Here is a 22,529-nt window from a genome sequence, read left to right on the forward strand (position 1 = left end):
CATTAGATGAACGTATTTATTTCAATATTTTCTGTGTATTCAATGGCAGAAGGTAACAAAATATAAAAAAAATATCATTATAATCACCTCTATTTAACAAACACTGCGGAAAATTGAGGCTTTTACTGGCTGTAAATTTATTAACTTATACACTTGGTATTTCAGTCACATTAAGTAGAATAAAATTTCAAAAATAGAATTATGAAGTCAGGATAGTTGCTCATAGATGTTATAAAATGATTGTAAAAAGGAAACTTGGATCGTTATCAATTGATCTAAACAAGGTGATGTCAACAGCGTAGACCGCCTGTAGCAGCTAACATATGTCAGCATTCACTTGTCCAAATAACACATGCAAAAATGAAATTATTTTTATTTTATTTGATGAATTCTAGCTGTTTCGGCCAACAATCAACAGTTTCTTAAACATTTGTTTTTAAATTCATTTTCATTGGACCTGTCCATCTCTTTTTCAGTGATATGGATAATAATAATGGATCTTTTACCATGATATGGAATAGTTCCAGGAACGGCACCATTATATGTACGTTTTACTTTCTTATTATTATTTAATACTTTGGAATAAAGTTATTTTTTGATAGATGCATGTATTCATAATATGGAAGAAATTTTTTTAGTTAATCCTCCGGAAGTGCCACTTTGGGGATTCTGGGTAAAACACGTGGCGACCCCTGTGGTTACTGCTGTCGGACTGACCGGAAATTCGTTGTCTTTCTTAGTGATGTGCTACTCCCAGAGACTGCGCAAGCAATCGTACAGTCAACTACTATGTGTACTGGCCGTCTTTGACAGTCTTAATTTGATCATCAACCAAGTAGAACTGGCAGATGAAATGGTTGTGTATAAATCCGGGCATCAGTTCAGCTTCTATACAGACCTTCCAAACAGTGTATGCAAGATTTATAACTTCTTAAAGCACGTTTTTCTTCTTGGATCATCTTGGTTAATTGTGTGCTTATCAATAGAAAGAGTTCAAGCTGTGTGTTTCCCCTTCAAAAGAACATTTCTTCGTAGAAGGTTTAGCGTTGCGATTCTCGTAACAATAACCATGGCCATCTTGTCTTTGACACAGATCTTCAGGATTCTATTCATAGAGAACGTGAGAGGATACTGTATGGCGGTAGAGGAATACTTATCCCTGTATGTTCATCTACACCAGTACGGCTATCATCTTAGTCTACTGTTCGCTTTACCCTGCGTCATCGTTCTCTCGTGTAACTTCGCGGTAATCTACCAGATTTACGTCATAAAGAAAGAGGCAGGAAATGACTGTCCGCCATCTTTAGGCAGCACGAGGAAGACGACAACCATGTTACTATTGATAGGCTTTGTGTTCATCATCACCATGTTTCCTCAGTTTTTGTGCACGAGTGTCCTTCTGTATTACACAGACGAAAGCAGACGACATATTGGTCAGCACAAATTGTTGAAGATGAGGCCATATTTGGAACTATTTTCAGTTGTCAGTTATACAAACTACTGCATTAACTTTGGTATTTATGTTTTGTGTGGAAGATCTTTCCGTTGGGAACTATGTCGTATGATCAAGTGTAATCGACGGAGGAATATATTTAGGGAAGAGCAGACGAAAAGAACAGAGGAAGTGACGCCTTTACAGGGATAATTGAATTGAAACTTCTTCTGTCCGACTCTTTTCTTGCTGAAAGTGTTGGTAATTAAAACGAAATCAAACCATTTAAACTGTGAAGAGGATTGAATACATACAATGCTCCATATAGTCTTTTCTAACAAAGATTAGATATTCTCCGCATGCGTAGATCGTATGAATTCATCATGTTTTATTTAACAACGTCTGGATATAGAGCTCATGACGTAGCTGAAAAATACATGTTGTAGATATGATCCACGTTTTGTAGCTGATAAATATAAAATTGGTGTTCATATTGTTATTGTCCGGAAATAATGACAAATGAAATTGTGACTATTCTGAAATTAATAAATGTTAAAAAAAAAAAAAAAAAAAAAAAAAAAAAAAGCAAATAAGATGTTGATAATTTTAAAAGTATTGAAAAGGTTTATTTTCATGATTTTTTTTAAATTTTGTAGTTCATGTACTGGGAAAGTTTGCCTCTTTAGGTATCAAAAAATGAAGAGAAAATAACATACTTTCTTGTGCATGATTTAGAAAACAAAACTATCTATATTTTTGTGTTACTTAGGGACAAATGATTTTGAAATGTTCTTCCCATGTCTCCAAATTTACGATAAATTACTTTGGTTGAATTAATTATTATCTGAAAGATATGTACTTTCTATTGATGCAAAGATCATGATGACAGACCTTTTTTATGAAGCTGTAAAGAAAAGTCAAGAAATGTCCTTCCAGAACTAGCAGACTACAACCGACACTTCTCTTTATCCTTGATATCACAAATTTAAAAAAAGGTAGTCTCTGCAACTTCTATGACTAAACAACTTAAAACGCATTTCTCTATGAATTGTGATGCTACGTCTTTTATCATAAAACATAGATAGTATATACTGTCCACACTTCTTATCTTCGATGATTTTCAGAAAACTTGATCGTTTTATATAGGAAATTCATTTACGGACAAAATGAGACTAGGTATACAGTGTATTGCGTTTTATCTGTTGCTTGTTTTAAGTGTTGTCTGTTGTGTGTCCATCGAGAAGCTGGATGGGAGAGTTGCAGCCTTGGAGGCAAAGCTAGAGATTCTGAGTGCAACTGTACTTAGCCTGAGCTCTGAAAACGATCAGTTGAAGAAGCAGGTTTAAACCATGGAGAATGTCCTGAGAAACTGTAAAGCTTGTAATGGTGGTGAAGACGATAATACGAGGATGGAAAATGAAGACGTTTTGGGAGGTTCTTGGATTTGGGGGGGTGGGTGGGGGTGACGAACCGACTGTCAATAGTAAAAGAGAGCTTGGGAGTGTCAACGAAAGACAGATGGTTCCTAAATCACGCGATGACAATCCAGAAAAGTTTATACGTAACAGGATCGGTAAGATTTATATCATTTGAATCATTTCTAACATTTAGTCTATAGTGATTTTTAAAACAAACATATGATTGTAATTCACTTATTTATAATTTTATCAGTGCCACCTACTTCCTTGCCGATGGAAATTATCGCTTTCCATGCTTACATGTCAAATGATAGTTTGGGACCATTGCCTGTACAACATATTCTGAAGTTCGATGTTGTTCCTCTTAACAAGGGCGGTGGATACAACGCTTGTGACGGCTTATTTATAGTTCCAACATCCGGATCCTATGTATTTACATGGGCAATCATGTCGGACGTTCACGGACAGGTAGATAGCTGATTAACGAAAAATGCTGATACAATTGGTTCAAGATATGCCGACTCGGCAAATTCTAATGTGTGAGATTTTTCTAGGGGAACAGTTGTTGTTGATACAAATAAAGGATATCATGTATATGTACAGATGGGGAGCAATTCTAGAGGAAGTGTAAGAAGCATCGTAAGAAGCCAAACTACATTTTCTGGATGGGCTTTACATTAAAGTTGGAAAGCAATAAATAAAAGCTATCAATTTTTTTGCAAAAACATAAATACCAGCATAGAAAGATTTTATCGTCCACATAAGCGATGAGATACAAAATACTTATTATCATTCGTCTCGATGGAACTATGACTTGTATCAAATCATCGTAAATACATGTAGTACAGTATCACAAGTGACATTGTGTCAATGTTTGATATTCGTGTGGTTGTTTATATTTAGTAAGAGTTGACTAAGGCTTTCGGCAGTAGGCCTTCATCAAAATATGGTGGCGTCTTCAGTGAACAAAAAATAAATAGAAAACTCCATTTACAATGTACTTGAATAATACAGTGAGCTCATAACTGTTGACTGATGAATTCAAAGTCCGATACATTTTTTTTAAAATAAAAATTATAAACATATTGTTTTATGCACTGTTCAGGAATGTTTCTCTAACATGAAAACATCACCATTTATGAAATGAAGACCTACCTTTACCCAGCTCTCGTTGACTTTAAGCATTAAACAGGTTGGGCACAGTTCCTTTTTCGGGGAAGTATTACTATAAAAGGGAACTATTACTCTTTTCAGTAATAAAAACATTACTCAATTCGGGAACTTTTGTCACATTTTTTAGATAGTGGCTCTAATCCATTTATTAAATAAAAAGTGCATAAAAGATACGATGTGATGTGTTTAATCGTTGTCAAACAAACCTCGCTGACCAAAAAATTCGGTCCTTCAGTGCTGCAGACAAGAGTAAGATGAGATTTAATCATTTTCACTGTTGATAAATGGTACTAAAAGTATGGAATCTAATAAGGACATTCATTCTACAACCATTTTAAAAGAATGTCGTTTGAAATTTAATATTTCAAATAATCATTTTCATCTGTAAAAGAAGCAATGGTATTTGAAATTATTATTACGATTTCATTTAAAGAAATAGTATAGAACGAATAATTTCATGAACAAGTTAGCAAGAGCTGAACGTATCCATTATCACAATTTTTTTAACAGGTAAGCTTCAATAAGAAATCTATATCATAGAAATATTTCACCACTCTTTTTCAGCTTTTTGCAGCAATAAATATTGCAGTTTTGAGCACACATACATTTAATAGACGATAAATATTTAGAGGATGTGAAAATATTCTTGCACTTTATCTTTTACTCAAAACAAAAACGAGAATAGAGGCTAAACGAGTGAAAATTCCCCAATTCAGTAATATTTTTTTTACTGAAAAGGGTAATAGTTCCCTTTTATAGTAATAATTCCCCGAAAAAGGAACTGTGCCCAACCTGTTAAAGTATCAGTATGGTGCCAGACCAACGCTATACTGACCAGTTTTAACATTTAATTCAAAATTCTTTGCAAATTAATAAAAATTTTAAGCAAGAAAAAAAGATTGATTGATTGATTGTAATTGTTTAACGCCGGATCGGCAATATTTCAACCATATTTCGGAAAAAGAAGAAAACACTTGCTGTTAACGTTTTTTGAACGCTGTAACTGCCTTATGTGGATAAAGAAGCAACATATAATGAAAAATAGTGTCAGCATATAATGAAGGTTCTACACATAAGGCAGTTACGGCGTTCCATAAAGGTTGGCTTAAGTTGAATGACATTTACATATATCAAAGACACATTGTCAATGAACAATGATAATTTCGATTTCATCCTTTTTTTCGTACATCTCGGTGAAATTGAGATAAAAGATACCACAGAGTCTGACAGATCTGTTTCATTTTGGTATATTTTATTGGAAAAAAGACGTTCATGGTAATCTAATTACCAAATTCTATGAGAAACGTTGTGACTTTATAACTTTACAATCGTCAAGTTCCCTTACTAATGCAGCAATAAACCTTCATAACCTGCATACAGATTTATATCTTTCCGTTGATTCTATACACAAGAGCATGCTCTACGTATGAATAATTTCTAAAACGAGGAAAATTGTTGACAAACAAGCTGATAAAACAAGAATATCAGCAGTATCGTTTTAAGTTATCATTTTGTAAATTCTTTTGTTGATACAAGGACCTTGTCAGTGAATACAAATTATCATTGAGTTAAATGCTGAATTACATTTTTCATACTCATTATTCTTTAATTCTTAATACACTGAATTGAAGACAGATTTTTCCGTTATTTCCTGATCAAGACAAGGAGCACACTGCGGGTATGACCGGTCGGCAGGGGATGCTCACTCCTCCATGGCACCTGATTCCACCTCTGATGTTTTGGAGGTCAGTGTTTGCTTTGCTTCTTTTCTGTATTGTTTTATTGAATTTTGATCTTGAAAACTAGAACTATTCGTCATCAGAAAATGTCCGATGCATGGTTAATTTGTATCCGTTAAATGATAATACAAGAAAAAAAAACAACTCTAAAATGAATAACACAAACATTGTAGTGAAATTTCTTTAAAAGGTAAGTACATGTACATTGTATGATGAGAAATTGTTTTCTTAGTTTAATTCACTTAAGCCCGACTCTTTCCGTTGAAGTACAATTTAAAGCATGAAAACCCTTTAATAAAGTAAAATGTGGCATAACATCAAGGCCATTTCGGTTTTTTTTTTATCAAACCGTTTAGTGTAAAAGCCATCCAGAAAACGTGGTCCTGCTGTATGGAATGCTGCCCACGTTTCCTGCAGAATTTATCTTGAGCTGAACGAAGACATGGTCTCCCTGAACCGCATTAGCTGCCACTGTTCCTGTAGCGAAATCCCACACAGTAGAAGTAGTCGAGTCAGCAAGTCGCGTCCCAATAACGTCCGAGTTTTTCATCAGTTGGGTGCCAACGGTGCCGTGAGCATGCGACATAATAGCCCAAGTAAAGACGTAAGTTCCTGACACCGGAACAATGAATATACCATCGGCTTTATTGTAACCGTTTCCTTTGTATAGTGGAACGACGTCAAACTTAAGAATATGGTGCGCAGGCAATGGACCCGGGCTATCCTTTGGTATATAGGCATGAAAAGCTATTACTTGGATAGGCAATGAAGTGACTGGAACTAGTAAAATGAAGAAATATCTTATGATTACTAATAGATCTATATGATTGCTTTCTGACGCTGAGAACGGAATTAATTTGACTAAAAGAAGTGTAAGAAGTCTTACCTATCCTTTTTTGTACTAGCCCAGGTTCAGTCTTCGATGGGTTGGGGAAATTGTTTTCTTTATTGGCACCCTCGAACTTTAACTTTTTGTTCCTCATTCCTTTGTCATCTTTTAAAATTCCGGTCTCCTGCACAACTTTTTCTAGTTCCTCTCTTATTGTTTCCCCTTCATTATCTTCGTTTTTCTGACGATATACTCAAGTGTATTCACTCTGTTCTTCAAATGTTCGTTTTCAGTATTAAGGTTAAGTACTAAAGCACTTAAGTTCTCAATTTTCCTTTCTAGAACTTTAATTTTCCCATCCACCCCCTTAATGGATTCACTATATACTCCACTTAAAACAAGCAAGGAGGAGAACAAAAAATACTGTGCATTTACTAACATTTTAACTACTGCGAATTAAGGTTCTTGGAGGAAAGATAAGAGTCTTGTTCACTGAGGTGTATGAAAGATAAATACAAGGTTGTCCCCTACAATCGTAAAAACTGGTTCATGTAGATAAATTAAATGCAAATGCTAAACTAAAATCAAATTCTCTTGTTATACTTGGTTGAAATAATTACTCTTGTATTTAATTAAAATTGCACATTCAATTTATCTTAAATACAAAAACATTGGGAGACAGGCCTTTTTGAAATGCGCACCAGTAAAATTTTAAAAAATCCTGTTTCACTCGCAAAAAAAATCCAAATCCAACTACAAATCACTGGATATCCTTTATATTGAAGCCGTTAGTCCCGTTCAATAACAATCACGAGAAGAGAAAACAAGATCCTCCAAAATAGCATAGATTGGATCAGAAGCCACAAGGGAAACGAATCCATAGAGGAAAACGAATCCATGTTATTCAGTCTCAAAACAACCCTTGTACCCTGTCTTGATCGGTAGAAACTCTGTAGACATTATTTCAGTGTTCAAATAAATGTCTATGAATAAATTTGAAGAAGAGGAGAATGCCTGGTCATTGAATCGACCATCAAACTTACAATATAATAACTTCAAACAAGACTTGTCATTCATGTTTATTTGTTTATTTATTCAAATTTATTTGTCAATAGCTTACACCATTTTAGAAATTGTTTATACGTAGATGTGTATCGGAACAACTCGGAGCGTATCCCCAAATACAGATGATAAGGATATATTGCTATATTGCTACATAAAACAATTCAAAATCATGTCAACAAATACAATTTATTATTGAGTCAAATACTGACTGGCGTTTTCTATACCAATAGTTAGTTTATTACTTATAGACTGAATTGACAACGCATGTTTTCGCTATTTTCCGATCACGACAAACAGCACAAGGCGGGTGTGACCAGTAAGCAGAGGATGCTTACTCCTCCATGGCACCTGGTCCCTCCTCTGATGTTTCGGAGGTCCGTGTTTGCTTTGCTCCTATATTGTATTGTTTTATGGACTCTGATATTGAATACTGTTCGTTATCTCCATATCCTTCATTTCATTTAACATATTTTACTTATATTTTTAACAATAGAATGGTATGTGCTTACATGTATGAACCTCTTCTGGATTCTATTATCTAAATAAAGCAAAACTCGTTTAGTACGAACACGGATATAGCGAATTCATGGATATAATGAAGTTGTCCTGGATTTCCAGCTATGCAAATTTTACGAATTTCCTATACGAATGTAACGAATAAAGAATATAGCAGAGTAATTTGATAGGTCCCAGCGACTTTGTTATGAACGCGTTTTACTGATAATTCAATACAAAGATTCACACGCCTCGGGTCTCTATCATTGTAAATCTATTTTTTCAAAGGGAAGATATTTTGACTTTTTACAATGTAGACATTACAGGTAAAGTTAAATGTCATCACTTGTTGTGTATTTTTGTAACTTACTCAACAACATTACATTTTGAAGTTGTGCTTCCTCTCTATGTAACTGTATACATTTATTCTGTTGCCAGATGATCCTACCCAAAGCATGTGAGTTCTTTCATCATAACACAGACTCTTTGGTTTCTTTATCCCTTGGTGTTTCGTTAATAATTTTGAAAGAAAATTGCCATCTTCGTCAATCATATGTACTGTGTTGGTGTTATCATCACACACCAGGATATGTGATAGCGCATCTGTACAGATGCCAAGAGGTTGTAATCGTGACGAAGGTCCTTTGTAGGAAAGCCGATGTCTTCCTTCCCGCGTTGTCACCACTACAGCACCATGTTTCTTGTCTGAAACAACAATATCTCCATTACGGTTCTCTGTGATGAATAAAGGATAACCAAAAAGTCCCTGATTTGATTTGCCTTGTGGTATCGTCTGCATGTGTTCACCAGTTTTGTTATAACGCTTTACCTCGGCTTTATTGTAATTCCACATCCCAACCAAGATATCTCCATTGGAGTGTGAGCTTGCAATGCAGAGTGGTATCCATGGTTTTGCTTTCTTCACCAGTGTAAAACTTGTTTTCGTATCCTTGGATAGTTTATTTATATTATAATCCCGGTCTATATAAATAAGATCACCGGTAATGGTCACAGTGTGCACCCCCATCCCAGCTCTTTTATATGTCTCATTATATAAAGGGTCACTTGCCTTTCTCGGCAAGATGAGTTTGTTAGGAAGACTGACCCAGAATCGTTCTGATTGAAAACATGTTATATGTTCTATATTATGGACGCCTTTAATTGGAACTGATCTATGTAATACTGCTTCAGGCATTAATTTCAACAGATATCTATTTCTAACTATTCTCTTTCCTTCTTTCACTTTAATTTCTTTCAGTAACTTAACAACATCCTCAATGCTGATGTCCGCAGTTAGAAAGTGAAACTTGTATTGTGTAAACTTTGGGATTTCGTTTATATTGGCTTGATGTGTCGATTTTAGGAATAAGAGCAATCTTACTGGACTATTCACTAATTGGTCAAATTTCCGTGCGTACATCTCTGTGCTCAAAAGTTTCCTTTTCTCTAGTTTTAATCTATGAATAAGACTGTTATGCCTTCCTATCATACCAGCAATGAAATTATCGATTTCTTCCATTAATATACTGTTCTTTTGTGTCAGCATTGACTGAATATTTGAGATACGTTTATCACAACCTCTTCTGTTAATTTTTATCCATTCCAAGAGAAAACAGCTGTTATAGAGAGTCTCACTTCTAATTTCGTGAATAGTTTCTCCTTCTAGTTGTCGCTTTGCTTTATAAACTTTGTGTATGTTCTGTACGTTGTGTTGCCTGTGCTCTTTACATTGTCTACAGATTGGAAGTTTACAAGAATTACAATACTTTTCATAGAATTGGTTCTTATGTCTCCGACAGTTCTCCTTCTTTGATAGGTATCCATATTTTTCACGGTAAATCATGACATCATGATAAATGGTGTGAAGATCAATTACATGTTGTTTTTTACACAGTAGACACAGATCATGTTTACACGTGTCACAGTAGTATAATGTTTCCCTCCTCTGACACTTAGAACACTGTCGTACTTTACTCTGAGAGATAAATTTTATCGCATCCATGATGTCAACAGTAACAGCTGCCGAATGTATCTAAAAAACATATTAAAGAACAAAATTGAAAGTTAAAGCATAATATTACTATAACAAATGTAAACGAAATTGATTAATAATCATAATTAAAGTCCAATTAATCAATATAAATTGCAAGCAGATTAATCAGAGACCCCTGAAACAAAGATCGGATCAGGTGCATTGAAAGAGTAAGTAACCCCTTTTTGACATGGCACACCCGCCATGTGCTCTCTTTCATGATCAGATAAATTGTAAAATAAAAAGAACAATTAAAGATGTCTGCCGGATTAAAATAAGCTTCTATCAACAAAAGGATAATTGTATCATTCATAGACATATAGCAAAAAAGAAATATATATCATTGAATCCTTAACTTATTTCCAAGCAAGAGAGATAGCAGTCCAATAGGCAGGTTTTGTGCTATATTGCTAGGGAAAGTTGACGATAAAAACTATACAGCGAGATTTTTTTCTCTGTATGAAGACATTTTCATGGGAATGTGTGCTCCGAATGACTTCATAAACAGATGTGCTAATAAGGAAGCACTATTAGTGCCTATGGTAGTATCAATAGCTTACTGGAATATAAGATAAGTTTGTTCATCTGAATTCATTTCACTTTAGAGAACTTGTGTGTACAATAAGAATGCCATTTTTAACCAAAAAAAATTGCAAATAGTAATGCCTTTTTAACAAAATAATTTTGCAAAAAAATCATAAACATGCTAAGTTTATTCACGAGTTAAAATTGTATGAAAAGCACGCTCTCTTTGATGTTCTTGTTTTAATAAAGATATACAAGTTGATGCAATGAATATCGATAGTCTCGTTTTAAATAATCATTTCGTACGTTCTATGGTCGATACACTGACCTTGTCAGAAAAACACAACTTCATCAGTAAGTCAAATTCTGACTTACGTTTTTCCAACTGATCGCCACCTCTGATGTTTTAGAGGTCATTGTTTGCTCTGCTCCTATTTTGTAATGTTTAAATGACTTCGATTTTAATACTGCTCGTTACTTCCACATATTTATGTACATACCTTTTCACCTTTTATTATTTTTGATATTTTCAGGAATATAATTAAATTTTCATTTTAAGACTCATAAAAGGGACATGATTAAAGTACAGTTTTTTTTATATCATTGACAGCTGCTTTAAAAAAATGGAACTCGTCAAATTACTTACCTTGTCATTGGTCATTTGTTTCAATTATTTTGTTAAAAACATAAATTTCATGTGTACACACAAGTACTTTGAAGCCAACATAATAAAAATGCCTCAGTTTCTAATTAGCAATACCTATGTTGTTTTTGGAGACCAGGTCTTCCAGCAATATATTGAAATTCCTATGGGTACCAACTGCGCTACGTAATAAGCAGACCTATTTTGTATTCATATGAAGCGTGTGCCTTCATCACCTGTATGCAGAGTTTATATTTCGCGGCTGGTACGATGCGCGGGAGCGTGCTCCATCTGTGAGCACTTTCTAAGATGGATTTAATAATCTATGGGCAAATTGATGTGGCAGGAATATCAGCAGTCTCGTTTAAAGTATCATTTCGTAAGTTCTATGGTCGATGTTGTGACCTTGTCAGCAACTACAATTTGTCGTTCGGCGAATGCTGGCTGACATTTTTCATGCTGATTGTAAGTCCATTATTTATACAATGAATTAACGAAAGATTTTTCCGTTGTTTCCCCGATCCTGGTAGGGGCGCGTGATGAGTTTGGCCGGTAGGCAGGGGATGCTCACACATGGAGCCTGGTCCAACCTCTGGTGTTTTTGAGGTCCCTGTTTGGTCTGCTCCTATTTTGTTTTGCTTTATGTGTGGCAGAGTGGTTTTAATAAATAAATATTATATAATAAAGAATATTTATTTATCTCAAATTGTTTTTATAGTTATCATTATCATCATTGCACTTTTCACTTTGCATGTTACTAATTCTGACTGGCTGACCTTGTCGACCTTTGACATTACGAATAACGTAGTTTTAATTATTGGCCAAGGGTTTTGGCGGTAAGTTCTGTGTGCGGGGGGCACTTCCTTCTCGCACGGACAGCCAAAGTTACCGGCTGTGAGACCATTCTGTCTCGGTGACAACAATATATACATTTGGGTTTTACCATATTACATTGAGTATTAGTATACAGATCACATACAGTAAGTCATATCTATTTTTTCTACTTTTATCTTTCTATCTTTACGTAATATAATTTCTTTGATTGAAAGAGAGAACGAGTGAAGTTTTGAAATAAAGTTCATTGTCTCTTGTAAAGCATTATTATCAGTAATCATATTGATTATAAGCAATACTAGATATAGATGTTGTAATTTGTACAGTTTTATTATTTTTATGATCAGCTATAATATTGTCTTGAGATTACGGCTGAACCTGTGATTGTTGTTTTTATATAGGTTCAGTATAGATGTAATATTCGAGCCAGCATTTTTGTTAGTGCTCAGCCTGATTCCATAAATTGGTACGCTATAGGAATTATTACTTGTTTTTACATTTTTAATATACTTTGATAAATTATCCAAACTTACGGAAATTTCTATCTAAACACGATTTTGGTAATTCTGAAATTTGTAAGAGTTATTTCCCTTTTTACGCATTCATGAATTTGGAACATTTATATAATCTGTTAAATCTATTTTTATTAAAATCCGTGTCGATGTATGAGGACTGCATTGAACTGAATATATTGTTTGATGTCATTTACTTATTGTATTTTATTTCTTATAGGGTCAATATTTTCACTTTATTGATTGTTACATGTGGAACGAGATCCATGGCAATAAAGAATCCATGCAACCCTATAACTGTGTTTTCATCAATATGACACGGTCACATATGGACTTTTGGTCTTAAATACTATTCATTATCTCCATATGTTTCACCTGGCTTCAATTTTTCTAGAGAAATGTTTTGGTTAGAGATGTAAGATTTTATAGTTCAAGTAATGGAAAGTTGTCAATTTTAACAAAGTGGAAGCTACACATTAGAGTTAAAATACAATTGAATAGGAAAACAAAAAAAAAAAATCCAAAGAGTATTGAATATCATCTTTTCTCTTCCTTTTTTTACTATTTACTTTTAATAATACCTTTATAACATTGTTCAACATATTTCAAGTTTACAATCAGTGTCAAATAATGCCTTTTCTTCGCTGTTAATTTATAATGATAATCATTGGTAGCACTTACCCATCACATCTCTAGAAAAGAGATTCCGAATATCACCAAACGTTCAATGCCAGCTTGCTCCGTGAATATGTAAGACAAGAATTTAAAATGTCTGCAACATAGTTGTGTATTCAAACTGGCGTGTTATCGATGGGTATAAAAGTAAATTTTGGGACAAAGAACTCTCCAACAGCACAAAAAAAAAGCAGAAAAGAAAAAAAATCGTTATGCTTCGGTATTGAATTTAAACAAACCGATGTTTATTTATTTATTACATAAGAAAAGAATGCTGAAAGGCAGAAGAAGTCGAGAAGAGAACGACACTTATATGAAGGGTGCAGCGATGCATGGCTTCGTTAGTTTTGATTCATGAATTAAAGGATTGTTAAGGAAAACAAACGTCTAGTCCCTGTTGACTCTGCTGTGACATAATAAGAGATAAAGATTTTCATTTAGTATTCATACATTTATAATATTTACTTTAAGAACCATTGCTTTGACATGCATTTTGTTAATCTTTTTTATTTAATATCCATCAGATATATAAGATTTACCAAAAGAGAGGAGTCTTTTTCAGGTAGTGTTTTAATAATTGCAAATCAAAACAAGGTTTTGATAATAAAAAAAGAGAGAGAAAGGTGTAAATGCAAAGGGGCTTCAAATTTACACGTCGTTTATTCAGCACTTATGAACCTTTAGTAATAAGAAATTATTTTCAAGGCATCATCTGTCGTGATTCAAGGCCTTTAACGTAAGGTCTCATAAAACGGTAGACTTATTTGTTACGCCTAAATGCTGATTGGCTTGGTGGAACAAAAATTGACAAATATTTTCATCGGCTTAGGTCAGTCAGGAAAGTCGGGACTCGATTCAAGAGCTTAACAGATGCACTGGAGGAGTTACCATCCCCATCAACCCGCCGTATGCTCCTTGTCATAACTGGAAAAAATCCATCTACAATTATACTTTTAAATATTTTTCCACAATCATAAAGAGAAAAAATTAAAGATATGTATTTTCTTTCAAACTCTTGAAAATTATTGCATGCGTTACGGTGTTTAGTATAAATTTTGAAAGGACAAAAGAATGCAACCAACATATCTTCACTGAAGATTTTTTTCTCAGAAGATGAGGCAACTTAAAGAAGTACACATTGAAACCCGTTTTGCTTATGCCAAAATTACTCCAGATTAAATCGTTTTTTTTCTCCCGGTGGTACATGTAGTTTGCTCATATATCTTAGGAAGACAAAATGTCAACGAACTCTGGTATGGCATCTGGCAAATGCATAAAGTCAAATATATGCCCATGCATGCCCTGAATGCAATTATTACATAGTAAACAAATAGAATAAAAGGTGAATTGTCATTTATGAGCATATACAATACTTTTTATACTTTATTTATTGAAACTAAGACTTTGTACTCTGTCTGTTGAATCTAAACGCCGTTTTATATACACATAGAGACAGAATTAATAATTTCTTAACTAAGTGCCTGCAAGGACCTATTTTTTAGTATTTTTCATACAACTTATTGACTTGAGATCAATGTTATAGTATTTAAACTGTTCCATCTTTATGTATTTTTCCTTTTCTTTTATCAAATTCTGCAAAAAATTATCGTTAAACTTGATTGCCCCAAAGTGGAGGTATACATGTTCAAATGACTTTTTGTGTACAGTTTAAGTGGTAAACAATGATAAAATTTGTGTTTTTGCTAAACTAAGATATAATTTTAGCATGTATGCATGCATCTAAGTACCAAATTTCAATCATCTGTCAAATAGCCTTGTCTCTATATATATCTATATATAGATACTGTATTGCTGTGAAATGATCCTACCCAGAGAAGATGAGACTTGTAATCATAGCCTAGGCTGTGAGGTCTGTTTATATCCTGTTGTCTTCTCAGTATCAGTGACAGGAAGTGGCCGTCACTGTCAATCATCTGTATAGTGCCGCTGGTATAATCACACACAAGGATGCTTGAAAGTGCTTCGGTGCAGATTCCTAGAGGTCGAAGTCGTGATCTTGATGGAGACCCTGTGTAGGAGAATCGATGTCTGCATCCACGATCTGTCACAACTACTCCACTGACCCAGTCAGACACAACACCATTTCCATTGCGGTTCTCAGTTATGTAGTTAGGTTTGTTATACAGTCTCTTTCCCTCGTTGTCGTATTGTATTTCATGCATTTCTTCTGTTTCGGTATACCTTGTTACATTGCCAGTCCAGGTGTTTGTATTAACTATCCCGACTATTACATGTCCACTGATTGGGGAGCAAATTAATAGACACAATGTGGTTCCCATGGGTCTTTTTTCTCTGTAACTGTAGACTTTGTTATGTTGTGTATAGACACTTTGTTAATGTTATAATTAATATCAATATACAAAATATCACCTGTAAGGTTTATCGTGTGTACTCCATAACTCCATTTATATCTCAATATACCTGCAAGATAATCCAATTTACGGCCGTCTGTGTATGTCAGTATAATATTGTTTATATCACTAACCAAAATCCGGTCTGATTTCACATAGGTAATATGTGTTATATCACTAACACCTGTTATTGAAACATATTTCTGTAACACGGGTCTAACCATGAGTTTCAATAGACATTCATTACACCCCTACTAATGTTATTGTGATTTAAATACAAGACACGTGGTACCATGTTGATCTATTCAAATGTTTTAGGGTAGAACCGGTTTTATAAATAAAATTGGCAGTAAACATTATATTGCTATAGCCTGTTTCTTTTGAAAACATGTCCTGTAATAAATGTTTCCAGACCTTTCTGAAAGAAAAAAAGGGTGGCTAAAGGAGGAGGTGTTAAAATGATATATCTTTTCACCCATTCTCAATATAAGAGCTCAAATAATGTCGCCTCATTTTCATTTAAAAGAAATACCACTGATGTAATTTTTAAATCAACATTATAAATAGTCATATAACAATGAATAAGAATTCATATAATTATCGATTATCGATCTGAAAGGGTATTTAAGGAGTTCCAAATTCAAATATAGTAGCCTATTTGAAATGTACGTTACTGTCGCCGAGGCAAATATTATTCTGAATCCCCTCTGTGTAATATATAGTTTTGATTCTCAAGTAAAAATTTTCTGATAAGTTAAACCTTGTATCATATATATTTCTTTTCATAACAATAAATAATTTTTATTGTGCAATGTCCCTGTCGCTTAATTCTATTTCAACCACATTACAAGCAAACACAAAGATTATACACCTGATAGTTTTGTTCTCCTTTATTTATTGATGGGCTAAATTTGAAATTTCAAAGGATTAATTACTCCTACTTAGATAATGTAACATGAAATTGAACAACTTGAGCAACTTTTATAAATATGTTTACGGAATGAAAGACATTTTCAATCGTAGAGATAAGAAAGAAATGTACGTTACCTATATTCTTCCATTAAGAATACATATTAAGTAGAAAATATGAGACGACTCTGAATAAGCAACCCCTTGTATCCTGTAAACTGGCCAAGACGTTTTGCTTAACACAAATAAAAATTATTTTTTACATGAAAAGTGATCATTTGAAATGTACGTGACTGAAATGTACGTTACCATGAAATTCGAATTAAGTGAATCTCGCACGAATTTTCATGTATTCTAATACTTTCACACACTCGAATATGTACACAAAGGAAAGTTTCAAAGGTGGGAGGTCGGCTAAATCCCAAAATTAATGAAAAGAAACGTCTCTGCTGAGGAAAAAAATATATTAAGGTCAATTATATGTAATATAATTTTGATACCTGGTATATATTTCTGAATACGAAACCTGTATGATGCATTTCTTATGATATGCAAGTTCAAATAGTATCAATATATTGCGTGTCTAACGTATGCTTGTGGAAAAGAATTGATTTTATATTTGAAATGTACGTTACGTATGGTAACGTACATTTTATGTATTTCTAACTGACATTTTTTTAAATTTAGTCAATGAATTGCGTTTACACGAGCGAAACAAAATTATCGTTAAAATCCATTTAACAACTGGCCACATAAATCCATCTAAATGCACCCCCAATCCTCGTAAATGTTTTAAACTGTTACCACATGCTAGAAAATTTATTTCTAAGTGTCTTAAATTCATCTTTGGCAACCTTTTTGCAGTTTGTTTACTTTTCATACGCGACTTTTCGTCAATATTAATTGAATTGTTGTTGATAATTTAAAACAAGGTAAGGCTTATAATTGGTAAAAAAAAAAACAAAAAAAAAGAAACAAAACAAATAAACCCAGAACACAAGACGGTCACGTACATTTCAAATACTGAATACTCAGTTTTGTTTGAATCATTGCATTTTGGGTTATATTTTTCCAGATCTGCTGAAAAGCACGTATGTTTGTGTTTTGAAAAACGGTGTTGCAACATACTAAATGAAATTGTTAACAAGACTGTCGATGGATATATTCGGAATAGATTTATGTTAAGTTTCAATGACCAAACACGAACATTTGTTAGATCATAGCAAAATACATCTGACTCTTAAATTTTTTTTGTCTGTACCCTTGCACACAGTAAGAAGTAACTAGGCTACGACCGGTGTCAATTTCAGCGAAACAGCAAAAAAGAATGGTAATGAACTGAGGTGGAGGGGACTCCCCAATAATATGTGAAATGAACGTTACCGAAGTGACGTGACAGTCATATGCATGTAGTTGATGACAATAACCTCGTTTGTTACATTATGATTTCTTATATTACTGCCTTAAAACGCTTCATTGATATGATTTTTATGTCAATAATTGCTTTTTTTCAATATTTTCTTATTACTAATTTACATATTATTACAAGCTTGAAATGTACGTTAACTACTCATATTCTGAGGCAATCGTGTCTTTATAGTGGTGATTGTGACATATAACACAATGTGATTACATAGAGAATCTTTTTTGGAATAAACTGAAACAAAACGATGAATTTTTAAATGAATTTTAGATGAATTTTAAGCTTTTTATTAAACAGAAATATATCTTGAAATGTACGTTACATTTACATAGTTTTCTAAGTCGGCATGGATATATGTTAAAAAAGACAGTAACTACAAAAAAGAATTTTACTGCATGTACATGTTAGGTTCCAGTATCTATTAAAAATGACAAGATTCCAAACTGATCGCTCTTAACAAAACAGAGAGAAGAATTTAAAGCATATATTTAAAAAATGTTTTTATACATCTGGATCAAAAAGTAACCTTTGTTTTTTAAAAGGAAAAATCAAACGCACGTTCGTATGCCGCGAAAATATGTTGCTGACAGATAGGATGTGAGATATTCCAATTGTGATTTTAATGACTACATTTGTTGCTGACAGAGTTGGTAGGATGTGCTGGTGTTAAGATGAGATATTCCAATTGTGATTTTAATGACTACATTTTTTTTGACATATTTTTTTGGACATTGAAGAAAGAGTAACGTACATTTCAAGCTACATTTCTGAATAAAATCACCCTCTACTTTATCGTCTTGTCATTATTCCATGTATTATAATTTGATGAAAAAAAATCTGGAAACAAAATCTTCAGATACTTTCTTTCAAAGGTAATTGATAGAAAAATTGTTATCTTGAACTTCATTTTTTAAAAAATCAGAGAGGTATTTGTGCCCTTATATTGAGAATGGGTGTTTTACTTTTCGGCAAATATTAGAGCTCACTAGTGACCGATTCGCTAGAAAAAGATGTGTATTATCCTCTACACTGAAAAACCTTTGTTTGCCTTATCTGGCTATTGTTATACATGTAAATGCGCACAGAGGATCTTACTACGAGCATCTGACCAATCGTTGAATGAAAAGCAACGTTTACACCAAATACATGTTTACATTTTACTTCGAACACGTAGTTCAGGTCAATCTAGGATCATGTCAATGGACTGCAAAATTTAAAAAAAATGCTCTTACGAACAAAATACAAAGATAAGAAACTATTAAAAATGTTACGGGCGTTTTTAGTTTGTTGTTAACTGAAAAAAAAGTTTAATAAAATGTAGTTTGTATCTAGTTCAGAACACCAGCGCTTCAAGGGTAAGGAAAACGAGCAGCATCTCTTATGCATTTAAATGGACAAAACTTTGTTTACGTTCGTGATCACGTGTTCGGCCAGGGAATCCACCTAGCAATTGTATTCGCCAATAGTACAAAAAGGAATAAATAAAGACGCAATTCGCTTTTGCAGTATGACTTTCAGAAACACAGACTTCCATCGTTTATTTGACAAATGAATTGTTTGTCATTATGAGCATGAAAATAATATTTTTAAAAATGTTTTTCATTTACAACTACACAATTTCCCTTTTCCAAGCTAAAAATTCCTGTAGTATTCGTAGTAACCCATAATGCAGTACTGATTCTGCTGATTGGTCAGTTAAAATCATGCCGGTACCTCATGATGAGGCACCTCCAAAACATCGGGGATTGGACCAGGTGCCATGGAAGAGTGAGCATCCCTTGCCTACTGCTCACACTCAAAATGTGCGCCTTGTCATGATTGGGAAATGACGGGAAAATCCGTCATCAATTCTTATCATAAATAATTGACTTAAAATTAGTATGAAATAAATCATTCAGCATTTGACTTAATGATAAAATGTATTTGCAGGCAAGGTCATTGTATCGACCATAAAACTAACGACTTGATGAATTTAAAAGAGACTGCTGATATTCTTGTTTCATCAACTTGTTTGTCATTAATTTAAGAAATTTTTCATATATATAGCATATTATTGCGTATCAAATCAACTGAGATATATCAACTCTGTAGGCTGGTGATGAAGGTATATTGTTACATAAGAATGGGAAGTTGGGGCTTAAAAAGTTAAAGTTATCACGTTTATCATAGGGCTTGGTTGTTAAGTTACCATTAACGTTTTCTTTCGATGTGATACAAAAAAAATAGATGCATCACAAAAAATTAGGGTCCTGACTTTTATACATCAACAACATCTGCTTTTTAATAAAAATGGATCTCGTAAATCTGCTAACCTTATTGCTTATTTTCAAAACTACTTTGGTAAAAACAAGCCGATTTTACACACAAGTACACTGGAAATGACATTCAAAAGATGTTGAGTTTCTGATTGGCAGTACCGATGTGGTTTTGGAGACCAGGTTTTCCAACAATCTATTTGAATTCCCATGGGTACCAACTGCACCCTATTATAAACAGAGCTAAGTTTTGTATTCTTATTGAGCAGAATTTGTTCAAAATCTTATACGAGGAAAACAAACACACTTGCTGTGTCCTTCAAGTCGACATTTCAATACTAATATATTGACGACGTATTGCTATTTAAAGCTGAACAAGTAAAAATGCATAGTCCGCCACTTTTTCTGTTCATTGACGCTATATCCTCTACAATGCCTATACTAGTCGCAGACCTTTTAACAGTTAAATATATTTCGCTGTAGAAGTCTGACGAGTAAATAGATTTACATCGAAGTACAACTCGGTTACGATGATATTTTCAAATTTTGTGCATTACATCGAAACCAGGTGAAAAGTATCATAAAAAATTACAAAGGAATGCATACTTTGCAAACGGAAAATGTACATAAAAACAAAGAAAAACTTTAAAAATTAAGACCAATACATGTCAGTTACGAGTTTCAAGTTTGCAATCGGGTGTAACGAAATTGAAAGATTTATATACCTGTCTGACGGTGCCTAATAATGAGAAGTTTATAACTTTAACAATAGTTATTTCCATTCTTATCTCTGACTCATCTGCTTCACGTTTGCATAATTACTTGAAAACAGCGTTATTGGTAACCTTACAACCAAGCTTTATGATAAACCCGATGAGTTTAACTTTTCAATCGTCAACTTCCCTTCTTTTTGCAGCAATATATCCTCATCACCTGCATATCGGGTTTACATGTATATCTGTACGTATAAACAGTTCTAAAACGAAGTTAATATTGACAAACAAGTTGATGAAACAATGACATTAGCAGTCTCGTTTACAGTCATCATTTTGTAAGATATTTGGTCCATACAAAGACCTTGTCGGCAAATATAATCTATCTTTAAGTCAAATGCTGACTGATTTTTTAATACCAAATATTCGGTCATTTTTTAACACACTCAATTGTTTATAGATTTTCCCGTTTTTTCTGATCCTGACAAGGAGCACAGGGCGGGTGTGACCGGTCAGCAGAGGATGCTCTCTTCCCATGGCACTTGATCTCACTTCTGATGATTAAGAGGTCCACGTTTGTTCTGCTCTCGATTTGAAACGTTTAGTGGACATTTGAGCATGAATACTGTTCGTTATCTCCATATCCTTCATAAATTTCAAGTGAATTATGTACAAATCTATTAAATCTAGAAAAAGATTAATGGCATTGATGTAGCTGTAAACTTACCAGATTATCCATATTGTTGTCCCGAGATTGCTTTGATAGGCACGCAGCGTGTACCTATTGGTTTAAAGAAATTTTTAGTTGCACTAGAAATACCTTTATTTACTCAACCGTTAGTGTATAATAAGAGTATATTATCGCTGTTTAACAAACAAGATAACTTCAGCTTTACCGTCCTCATCTTCCTTTATTTTAAGGTAGAATTCCACAATATCTTGCATTCGGAATTTATATCTCCCTTATCAGATGCCAATTATACTAAAGAGTACCAAGGGCAGCTACAGACAAATAAGTTAATGTAACACAGATTTCAACGAAAATCTTTTCGCAATTTTATAATATAGCACAAACTTTCATGATGGTTTTTGTAACACTGCCATGAGATTTGTAGATTATTTTATATCAAATCTAACTCATTCAGTAATTTCAATTATGAAGTTTCATAACAGCACTAACAAAACCCAGATAAAATCGTTTATGAAAAGCTTACCAGATCCTTTCTATTTTGAATATATTTTAATGACTTTTTTTAACATAACAAGAAATTATAACTATATGTTTAATGATAAGCAGTGTTCGTTTCAAACATATGAGAGTGCTTAACGTTTAATCACTTTTATACGCTTTCGAATTTCGCATTTTAAACATATTAGGGTCGCAGGGGAACAAGCTTGACAAACTGTTCCATGTATTCCATATCAAAGCACACTTAAGATTCAGGTTGACCATAGTGAAACGAAAGACACCTCTGACCAGCGTAG

General features: G+C 33.6%; 4 protein-coding genes across 4 annotated transcripts; 2 read left to right on the forward strand and 2 right to left on the reverse strand.

Moving 5' to 3' along the window:
* Positions 1-619: 619 nt before the first annotated feature.
* LOC134277159 (C-X-C chemokine receptor type 2-like) lies at positions 620-1,982 on the forward strand. The gene has a single exon (XM_062759443.1). It carries the CDS (start codon positions 620-622, stop codon positions 1,643-1,645), a length of 1,026 nt encoding a protein of 341 aa, XP_062615427.1. The 3' UTR covers positions 1,646-1,982.
* Positions 1,983-2,155: 173 nt separating this feature from the next.
* LOC134277154 (uncharacterized) lies at positions 2,156-3,514 on the forward strand. The gene is made up of 2 exons (XM_062759439.1): positions 2,156-3,005; positions 3,104-3,514. Exons 1-2 carry the CDS (start codon positions 2,816-2,818, stop codon positions 3,328-3,330), a joined length of 417 nt encoding a protein of 138 aa, XP_062615423.1. The 5' UTR covers positions 2,156-2,815; the 3' UTR covers positions 3,331-3,514.
* A 2,578-nt stretch (positions 3,515-6,092) lies between these two features.
* LOC134277155 (C1q-related factor-like) lies at positions 6,093-7,056 on the reverse strand. Its single transcript, XM_062759440.1, has 2 exons — positions 6,649-7,056; positions 6,093-6,542 (listed from the first exon to the last, which is right to left on the reverse strand). The coding sequence occupies exons 1-2, from the start codon at positions 6,743-6,745 to the stop codon at positions 6,115-6,117; spliced, it is 525 nt and encodes a 174-aa protein (XP_062615424.1). The 5' UTR covers positions 6,746-7,056; the 3' UTR covers positions 6,093-6,114.
* A 1,291-nt stretch (positions 7,057-8,347) lies between these two features.
* Positions 8,348-15,555, reverse strand: LOC134277156 (uncharacterized). The gene is made up of 2 exons (XM_062759441.1): positions 15,202-15,555; positions 8,348-10,183 (listed from the first exon to the last, which is right to left on the reverse strand). The coding sequence occupies exons 1-2, from the start codon at positions 15,553-15,555 to the stop codon at positions 8,531-8,533; spliced, it is 2,007 nt and encodes a 668-aa protein (XP_062615425.1). The 3' UTR covers positions 8,348-8,530.
* Between the last annotated feature and the right edge of the window lie 6,974 nt (positions 15,556-22,529).

Source organism: Saccostrea cucullata, unplaced genomic scaffold (genome assembly GCF_032062105.1).
Source record: "Saccostrea cucullata isolate Sc308-1 unplaced genomic scaffold, CSIRO_AGI_Scuc_v1 ctg6892, whole genome shotgun sequence".
In the NCBI taxonomy this organism is placed as follows: Eukaryota; Metazoa; Mollusca; class Bivalvia; order Ostreida; family Ostreidae; genus Saccostrea; species Saccostrea cuccullata.